The 9929-nt window shown below is 35.8% G+C and overlaps 2 protein-coding genes and 1 pseudogene across 2 annotated transcripts; all 3 read right to left on the reverse strand.

Annotated features, from left to right (window-relative positions):
- Positions 1–213: 213 nt before the first annotated feature.
- Positions 214–4346, reverse strand: LOC126623415 (agamous-like MADS-box protein AGL29). Its single transcript, XM_050292302.1, has 2 exons — positions 3771–4346; positions 214–616 (listed from the first exon to the last, which is right to left on the reverse strand). Exon 1 carries the CDS (start codon positions 4334–4336, stop codon positions 3809–3811), a length of 528 nt encoding a protein of 175 aa, XP_050148259.1. The 5' UTR covers positions 4337–4346; the 3' UTR covers positions 214–616; positions 3771–3808.
- LOC126622913 (uncharacterized) lies at positions 922–2405 on the reverse strand. The gene is made up of 2 exons (XM_050291594.1): positions 2111–2405; positions 922–1405 (listed from the first exon to the last, which is right to left on the reverse strand). The coding sequence occupies exons 1-2, from the start codon at positions 2287–2289 to the stop codon at positions 922–924; spliced, it is 663 nt and encodes a 220-aa protein (XP_050147551.1). The 5' UTR covers positions 2290–2405.
- A 2123-nt stretch (positions 4347–6469) lies between the features above and the next one.
- On the reverse strand, positions 6470–7322 carry LOC126624418 (agamous-like MADS-box protein AGL62; annotated as a pseudogene).
- Between the last annotated feature and the right edge of the window lie 2607 nt (positions 7323–9929).

Consider the following 9929-nt stretch of genomic DNA (forward strand, 5'->3'; position numbering starts at 1 on the left):
AAGAACTAAAAACTATATGTTTAAATAATTAGCTTGACCAAAACAAAAATGGCTTAAATAATTAAAATACATTACAAAGTGAAACATACAAAAGTATCTCTTGTTCGTGGTTGGAATGTAAGGGTATGAATACCCTTCTATGTGTATGTGTATATATATATCCCACAATTATAAATATTCTCTCAAATATATATGTCCAAACCATTACTAGGAGAGTTTTAATGCCATTAATCTCCGGTAAGTATACAACTAATTTACATACACCCGGGCTTATGAGTCTTGTAAGAAAACTCATCACGAGCTCTTATCAAATGATGAGTGCTATAGGCATAAAGATTTACGCACTACTATTTTTTTATTCAGACTTTGCGTCTGCTTATTATGCAGACAACACATATTTATGAAGAAATTATAGTACGGTACAATAGTACCACGTCACTTGTGATACTTCCATTCAAAATCTGACAGCGATAAACAGACACACACATAGGCTTCCCTCATCCTCAGTCTCTCCGCCGGCAAATAGCAGCAGCATCTGCAATCAGCCTTGGTTTGGTTCACTGGTCGCTTGCACGTGCCGGGAAGGTTAGGGGTAAGACCCCGAAGGTCGCCAACTCTGTTTATAAAAATAATTTTATAGGCATCAATCTTTTCTCAATTGAGATTAAAAGTTACATAGAAAGAAAAAGATAAACAGGGGGAGACAAAGAGCAGGAGGAGAGAGAGGAAGGAAAAGAGATGGAGAGTTCGGTAGGGCTGGGTTCGGTTCTTATCGGTTCGGTTTTTTGCCAAAACCGAAACCAAACCGAAATTTCGGTTCGGTTCGGTTCGGCTCAAATTTTTTTCGGTTTTTTTTTCGGTTCGGTTTCGGTTTTTTTTCGGTATTTTTTTTTTTTCCTCCAAAAAATGCACATTATTCTCTTAGGTCTCGTTCAACAATGGCGCATTTTTCCCTTCAGTCTTGTTCATCAATGTCGTGTCCTGCACTTCAAACTTGTTTACGCTTAACGAAGCATTTTTCTCTTCAGCCTCGTTCAACAAAGTCGCATTTTTCTGTTCAATCTCTTTCATCACAGGCCATTGTTGCTCTTCAATCTTTTTTTCGCTCAATTCAGCATTTTCGTCTTCAGTCTTGTTTAAAAATGGCATATTTTGCTCAACAGTCCCGTTCATCAATGATGCAGTATTTCCTTCAGTCTTGTCCAACAATGGCGCATTTTTATCTTCAGTCTCTTTCATTAATGGCCATTGTTGCTCTTCAACCTTGCTTTCGCTCAACGTAGCATTTTGCTCTTCAACCTTGCTTTCGCTCAACACCGCCTCTGTCTTGTTCATCATCATCTGTCTCATTCTCCTTCCTCTGCATCCCGCTAACAAGTGAATTAGTCCCAGAAAAGCTAGAAGCCTATGCACAAATGTAGTTAATATCAGCCATCTAGATTGCTTTGGAAATGGTAAAATAAGTAACCATATTCAGGTTAAAACTTAAAACCAATTGAAGAAGCTGTGCTAAACACGTCACAAAGAATCTGTGCTATTGAGTAAAATAAGTAACCATATTTCTGCTGCTCGTTCAGAAGCACATCAAACAACCATGTTTGTTATATATTAACCATGTTTCTGAGTTCTGACCCTTTAGTTTGTTTATTCACATCAATTTTCCCACTTAAATTTTCACAAGCCATTTCATTATTTTGTCCCTCCCTCACCTCCAAAATCTTCCTCTCCGCTTCCACTTTAAATTTACTACCAGATGGATTAAACTAGTTATTCACAATCTCAGACACAACAAACAACAAGTAATATGCAGCAACTCATAGTCTAAATCAAATAGTCATAAAGCTACACTTGCAGAACCAAATCCAGGCTTCAGCAGCAGCATACCCAAAACAAATTAATCAAACCGTATGTACTCTCACAAATTAATCAAACCTCAACTAATAGTCTAATAGTGTTCATAAATGAAGTTACCTAACCAAATCCAGCATACCCAAAACAAATTGCAAAACCATGAAATTTAGAAGCTACAGATCAAATTCATCAGAAGTTCAGAACCAACGAAATTGAAAAAAAAAAATCTGCAAAACGCATCATGGGGTGAGAGACTAACCTTGCAAAGGAGGGGATTTGTGGGTCGACACTTGAGCCTTGAACCGGCGAGAGAAAGTCGACGGCGAGTGAGAGGGATAAGAGAAAGATCGCTGAGAGACGGCGACGGGGATGGGTGCTGGAGACGGCGACGGCGAGTGAGAGGAAGGGTTGCTGCAGGGTATGCACGCTCGCAGCCATGGGGATCGGTGCTGGAGCTTGAGGGAGGACTGAGAGAGAAGAGGGGACGAGAGAGAGAAGAGGGAGAAATTGGAGGCATGGAGGAAGTCTGGAGGTGTGGCTGCGCAGAGAGAGATGAGGGGAATGACAAATAGAAAAAGTGTGGCTGCTAGGGTTTTATTGATTTGATTATAAAAATTAAAAAAAATCCCAAAATCCGGGGGGCGTGAAGAGGGTTCGAACCCATCCGCTCCACCAGCTTGGAAAGTTTCCCTAACCAACTTCACAACAAGTTCTGTTTTGTTATAATTGTATGACTAAACTATTTATAAACATTGAAAAAAATAATTAAATATATATATTGGTTCGGTTCAGTTCGGTTCGGTTTTCGAACCTCAAAAACCGAAACCGAACTGGGCAGATTCGGTTCGGTTCGGTTTTTTTTTCGGTTCGGTTTTTTTTTCGGTTCGGTTTTTTTCGGCTTCGGTCCGGTTTGGTTTTCGGTTTTTTTCGGTTTTCTGTTTTTTGAACCCACCCCTAGAGTCCGGTGTCCAGAGGCAGGTTTTTTACTCTATTTTCAGTTTTTTTTTTAATTTCTTAATTTAATTTTTTGAAAGAGACAAAATGAATTTCAAATCCAAGTGTAAAAATAAATTACACATGTCAAAGTATCACATCCACGTGGTGATACTGTAGTAGTTAATAATTTCTCGTATAAATAATGTTAAGGAGATTAAATTTATAAACTAAATTTACAAACTAAATGATATGTCACTAAATGAGTAAGTCCAATATCAAAATATAGAGAAAATAAAATATAATATATAAGATTATGGTTTCACTCTTAATAACACCAAGACCTTTTGTTGAAAAGTACTATACATAGCAATAGTAAATAAGTTAGGACACTATTGGTGTGGTTAGGAGTGAGTCAATGACTCGTCTCTCTAAATATCCGACATGGTATCAAAGCGGGTTTGATTGTGGGTCTTGTGGGTCCATGTCGTGCTCGAGTTACTAGGTTTAATGTAACACCATGCTTTTGTGCTTAATGTCCGATGTGAGATTGGTTGCACATGTGACCACTATGTAGTGATCTCACGTAAGGGGACAAGTTAAATATAAGTCTCACATCAGGGAATTGAGAAAATAAAATACAATATATGAGTGTATGGTTTTACTTCTAATAACACCGAAGACTTTTTGGTAAAACTCAATACTTAAGAATAAGTCATTAAATTGAGACAATATCAGTATAATTAGAAATGAATGAATGATCCGTCTCTTTGAATATCTGACACCCACGACACAACCCAACAATAGAAGCACACAAAACATTTCTTCCAACAGACAATTGAAAATGATATAATATATAAGCAACCACATATGTCCTTCCCCCCATTTCACAAATTAGGAAATTCCATCTCAGGTACAAGCAAAATTAATCTACCTAACACCAGCATCACACAAGCGCAGAAAGACATTCATTCCCTACAGTTTACCTAATTAAGGTCTGTCATTTTTAGCAACAGTAGTCATATCAGTCTCTCCTGTCATTTGCCAGGAGCAGTAGCGAAGACGATGCCTCCACCTCACTGGCTCTTTCTTTCACGGTCTCGCGCAGCGCCTCCAGCGACGCCTTCATTTTTCGAAGATCTGCCCGGCTCACCTCACGAAAGCTCGGCGGTTTGCTTTTGAGTGGCAAACCCCTTGCTTTCAGTACAGCCTTGTCAAGCACAAGTCCTCTTTTCTTCTCAGCCTCCAACTGGCTGTCCATGTCCTCCAGTTGCTGGTTAAGCCTCCCCGCTTTTTCATCATTCTTTGAAACCCTAAATTTTGATTTAGGGCACTCCTCATTTAGAAACCTATCTGCGATAGACTCCACATTCGGGTGCCCAAACGAGAAGGGCTTACCTCCCGGAGAGAAAACAAGGACGGCAATCTCAGCGCCGCACAGGATGGCGAGCTCGTTTGCTTTCTTGAACACGCCACTCCTGCGCTTGGAGAAGGTCACCTGCCTAGAGCTGCTATCCTCCACCACTTTCATCTCAATTTTTCTCCTCCCCATGGCTAATGTTTTTTTTTGGGGGGGGGGGGGGGGGGGAGGGGATTTTTATTGAAAAATTTATGGGGAAGTTGATGTAAGTGAAGGAGTATATATAGGGCTTGAGATATAAGTACCCCAAGTAATGATTCAATGTTTCTAATATTGGTTTTTAGCCCTTAATTTTATGAGAAAATTGCTGATATAGAAAGATATTAAATTTTATATTATCTTTCCTTTTTCTTTTTGAAAATTTCCATATTGCCACTTTGGGTTGGCATCATTGAATTCAAATTTTGCACTCCATATTCTGGAATTGAATGAGGAAAAAAAATTTGATTACAAATTAGGTAAGCTCTCTTTTTGTAGCTATCCAATTGTTTGAGTTTTCCAATATAAATGGCAGTTATAACTTAAAAAGGAAAATGAGATGTGAATTCTTTCAATGACGGACACGATAAACGCACAATTTTTAAAAAAATTCACGTAATTTTGTTGTATTAGGTCCGTTGTTTTCGTTTAATTTATCTAATTCAAGAGCCATAAATTAAAAAATAGGTGTAAAAAGTCAAAAAGAGTGAAAATTATCACAAAGTAATAAATTTGTTAGGTCCATGGATAGTGTGATAACGCGTGGCCTCTAAACTGGCAAGGGGAAAGTCCAATGAACATGGTTACCAATTACAATTAACTTACCATTCTTTAATTGCCAACGATGTTTTTCCTTAAATGATATTTCCTTGAATGTATTATAGTTTTTGGCAGGTGTTTTATTTTAATTTTGTAAATAAACATCTCTGTTTAATATTTTCATTTTATTCTTTATAAAATGATATTAGAAGTGAAGGTTAGGATTAAGCACCCAATGGATCAAAGTAAAAGGAATGTCACTTGGCTGTACTGTATTACTGGTTGATCTCATGTTTCATCTTAGAAATTTACTTTTTATCAACTAAATAATCTAACTGCAAAAGATTTGTAACTTAATTTGTTGGGCTAAAGGTCTTGAGTTCAGTTTCCCCTCCACTAATATTGGTTGTTAAAAAAAAAAAATAGTGGTGCTTTCTCTAGTTGGTCAGATGAGATTGCAATGTGTTTTAAAGTACATATTTTGGTAAACCTAATAAGTCACGTGGGGACCAATCACGTTTACAATATATATTTCTGTTTCATGTGCTACCAAATTATTTGATAAGAGAAAATGTCACTTGAGAGCCTAGAAATTAGACCATGAACCATGATGGGTACGTTCGGTGAAATATTTTCGAATTTCAAGGCATTTATGTAAATAAAGATGAAATGGGTCAGAAAAAAGTTTAACAAGAGGAATTAAAATACACTACATATTACAAAAAGTATGATAGAATAATTTGGAAATGATTGCTTGAAAGAGTCATTTATAAATCTCTATCACATTATTTTGTAATGCTTATACGTGCATTTTCTAATTCCTCTATTCTAAAATTTTATGAATTTCTTCTTTGTATAAAACTTCAAACAAGGATCCCAAACATCGGAAGTGATGCCCTTGAAACTAGAGTGACATGAGATCATCGATTGCATGTGTTGAAGTCAAGGGAAAAGAGGGCACATAATTAGAAACCAGTGGAAACAAGATCGATATTATGTAATTGGTGGTGGTGGCTTGGCTTTTAACGCTAATTCTATTTAAATACACAAAATAAATATATTTGTTGATATGTGGATATCCACATAAATGGTATGGACAATAAGTATGTAACTTTAGTGTATCTAGCTAAAATTATTCTAAAAACAATAGAAGCATATTTGACATTATTTATGCAACAAATTGGTATTTACTGGACTATATATGCAACAAATAAGTATTTACTCCTTACACGCATCATGTCTGCATGATGGCCTGTTTGTGACTATTTTTCCAAAAGAGATTTTTCTTGATAATTAAAGTGCTTATGGATCATGCAAGCGTTTTTTTGGAAAAACACATGTGATGAGATGCTTTATGGCAAAAGGCATATCAAATTTTTTTGAAAAAATGTATCCTCTTGAATTTTTTATAAAAATTACAACACTTGTCTCCAATAAAAATATGTTTAGCAAGACCGCTTATGAGCACAAGTCATAAATGTCAAATACATACATTAGTCATTTAATTTTGATTATGTTGAAATATGATCAAGAAACTTCTACTCCTGGTTCAATTACTCATATAACTGAATTAAAATGCAAGTAATAATTATAATTAAACAAAAAGTAAATCTACATAAACTCATGTGGGCGCAACAATTGAAATTACTAAGTAATAAGGGGGGCATTTGGATTTAGTAAAATAACCCACTCATGTGTCCTACTTTGAAAAACCCTAGCTAGCTTTAAGGAGGGTTTTTCAAAATTAATGGCCGTAGCCAGGAGGAAATGCATAAGAACCAGTCCCACTTGGATTTGCATAAAAGTTGAGATTGGTTTGTTGGACAGATCCAGAAGAGGAGGCACCAAAAATATTAGTACTCCTCTCCTTAAGATGGTTGGAGATTATCATGTGTAGCTCCGCCGAGGATGCATAGACTTGTTTGAGCTCATCCACCCCAAGCTCATCAAGGGGTGCACTCCACCACAGGTGCTCTCGATTCCTCCTTCTCCTGGCTTTCCTTAGGAGCGATTTCTGTCGCTCCCGCACATCTTCTAACTGGTTGATAAGCTCGTCGTACTGTTCGATAGCCTCAGAAATTCTCGTCTGTCGATGAGCCTCCATGAACTGAATAGTGTAGTCATCGTTTTCGGGTGGATTTTGGTCCAGAAACCGATTGATGACATTGTCGACAGATGGATGACCATATGAGAAAGGCTTGCCAGATGGTGAGAAAACCACAATTCCCACCTCACCGCCACATAGTGTTATCATCTCGCTAGCTTTTTTGTAGACGCCGGATCTCCGTTTCGAGAAAGAAACGAGAAGATCCTCTTCGTTTTCGATCCTCTTCATCTCAATCTTTTACCTACCTCTAGTTTGCTTTCCCTCCATGGCCATTTGGAAAATGATGAAAGAATTGTTTTTCTTGGTAATTGGCTTGTAAAAAGGTTTGCTTGGTTTGGTTTTCCTTACATTTCTTGTGCTTATATAGGATGAAAAACCGCATCTTCGGTCATTCAATGCTGTTGACCAACTAGATATGTTTTTCAAATTGTCCTCTCCCCCCTGTTTTAGAGAAAATTTTAATTGTGACAGGAACACGAGTGTTACACCACGTATTTATATGTAAGTAGTAGAAAATTTTATTTTTTAAGTTATTAACATTTTTAACACATATATCCCACCATTTGTATAGTGACACGTGGTGTACCACCTTGTGTGCCGATCACATTGAAAAATCTCTTCAAATTTTCTTTGTTTTGGGTTTTAACTAATTTCCAATTAAATAGTCATATTAGTATGTTACCAACATTTCCCCTAAAAGCTTTTATTTTTAGGAAAACTAATGAAAATAATTTGAAAACTTTGAGTTTTAATGAAAATGACAAAAAATAAAAGATAAAATGAATAGTACCAAAATTAACTTTTTAGTGTAAAAATGTGATTTTTCGTTAAAGTGAACAATACCAGAAGTTTTTCGTTAAAGTTCCCTATATTTTTTCGATGTATTCCAATATTATTCTAACCAGAAGTTGGACATTTTACTCTTAAATTAATGTGTTATTTGGCAATGCATATGTTGGTGCCACACACCTTAGAGAAAGACTCGTCACATGGCGTTACTGTTTCACAATTCAACCTCAATAAGATTTTTTTTTTTACTTTCAATCATTAGCTTGCGAGAGTAATGTCTTAACTAATTGTTAATATATTATATACTTTATTAACTCCTATATTAAAAGTTGGAATTTTTGTCTTTACGAAAGAGATACAATCACAATATTGTCGTGCGTTAGATGTGCGTCCACATTTTTGAGATCAAAGTTAATTAAATCTAGATAGATGAAATCTGATAAAATTTTCATACAATGATAGCATGACAACCTAATATAAGCAAGCGATGGATTGTTTTGGTGATGAGAGTCTTATGCTTTAACTCACATCCTAAGTTCAAACATTCTCCCTTTTCCTTAGGGTAATTTACATTAGTAATATTGCTTGTATTAAAAAAAAAGTAAATTACAAAAAACTACCTCAACTATGGGTTGAACCACAATCTCATGCCTCATGTTTTAAACATTGCAATGTTATACCTCAACTTATGAATTCGTTGTAATGTTATACATTTGTTAAGTTTTTTGTTAATTTGGCTGTTAAATGTTGACGTAGCAGGAGTGGGGCCCACTCATTTGCCAACTGGAATGAATTAATTAATTTACAAAAAAAAATTAATAATTTGGCTGTTAAATGATGATGTGGCGAATGAGTGGGTATCGCTCCAGCCACGTTATCATTTAACAACCAAATTGATAGAAAACTTAATTGAGGTATAACATTGCAACGAATTCATAAGTTGAGGTATGACATTGCAATGTTTAAAACATGAGGTATGAGATTATAGTTTGACCCATTGTTAAGGTAGTTTTATGTAAAAAAATAGTGTGATAGGAACATAACACACTCTTGTTAAATTAGTGCTACTAAATCTATTTACTAAATTTGTTTGCCAATTTGGAAAATCGAAGAGATAAGGCCACATCATTTTATGAACAAATTTTGAGATGCTCTAATAAATAATTGACCATAAGATGGTGTCAAAGTTATTAATGATAAAAAAACTTACTTGTAACGATAATGCTATTTAGACATATCAACCTTCTGCAAAGTTCTGTGACTCTGTCGATATATGGTTTCAGTTAAGATCATTCACACGGTATTGATATCCGTTTGGTTTGGACTTTTTTAGCTTAACTTCCAAGTTTGTTTTGGGATTGTTGTTTCGGTTCTCCCAATTGTCCATGCATGCAGTTGGGGGCACTCCACTTTCGAAATTAGTGGCAGTTCCAATCACCAGACTATTTTTTCTTTCCATTTCCACTGATCAAACAATTTGACGTTCTCAGATTAGTGGATTGTTATGTCTTTCTTTCTTGCGGTTTCAGATTTATGATGAAGGACGAGAACATGCAGATGGAAGCAGTTTAGCAGAAGAGGAGAGAAATGAGAACCGAAAATAAAGAACAGATGAAGAAAATTGTCAAGGATCCAACCTCCAAGAATTGAAAACGTAGACAAAGTAGGGGGTTACAACGAAAATCAATTGGCTGGTGGAGGCTTCGAGGGAGAGTTTGTCAACTGTGCTCTCAATCTTAATTTTACATTCGAGGTTTTATTTGACTATTTAATTGTTTAATCTGTGGACTTTTCATCTACTTGGTTCAAGCAATTTGTTAGAAATTAGAATAGTTTAACACTTGTTTGTGTTCAACTGGGTCTTCATCTTGCGATTTAGTATTATAGTTTAGTAGTATTTCTCTTCACATGTAAGAAGAAGTCTTAGTTTCTATTCTCGCCAAAAGCGAATTTAAATTACATTATTACTTGAACATTATGAGGCTTAGTATACGCCATCAACCCTATAGTGTAATATATCGTTTGTTTATATAAAAAAAAAGTCCTCATCTTCCATTTTTTTTTTGTGGAAACTTCCTCATCTTCCATTTT

Source organism: Malus sylvestris, chromosome 5, assembly GCF_916048215.2.
Source record: "Malus sylvestris chromosome 5, drMalSylv7.2, whole genome shotgun sequence".
Lineage (NCBI taxonomy): Eukaryota > Viridiplantae > Streptophyta > Magnoliopsida > Rosales > Rosaceae > Malus > Malus sylvestris.

Excerpts from the sequence above, each read along its gene's own strand:
- LOC126622913 (XM_050291594.1), bottom strand. The coding sequence starts at position 2,289 with ATGGCTGCGAGCGTGCATACCCTGCAGCAACCCTTCCTCTCACTCGCC. Across the intron at positions 1,406-2,110 it reads CAAATCCCCTCCTTTGCAAG|GCTTCTAGCTTTTCTGGGAC; the intron begins GTTAGTCTCTCA and ends ATTTGTGCATAG.
- LOC126623415 (XM_050292302.1), bottom strand. The coding sequence starts at position 4,336 with ATGGGGAGGAGAAAAATTGAGATGAAAGTGGTGGAGGATAGCAGCTCT.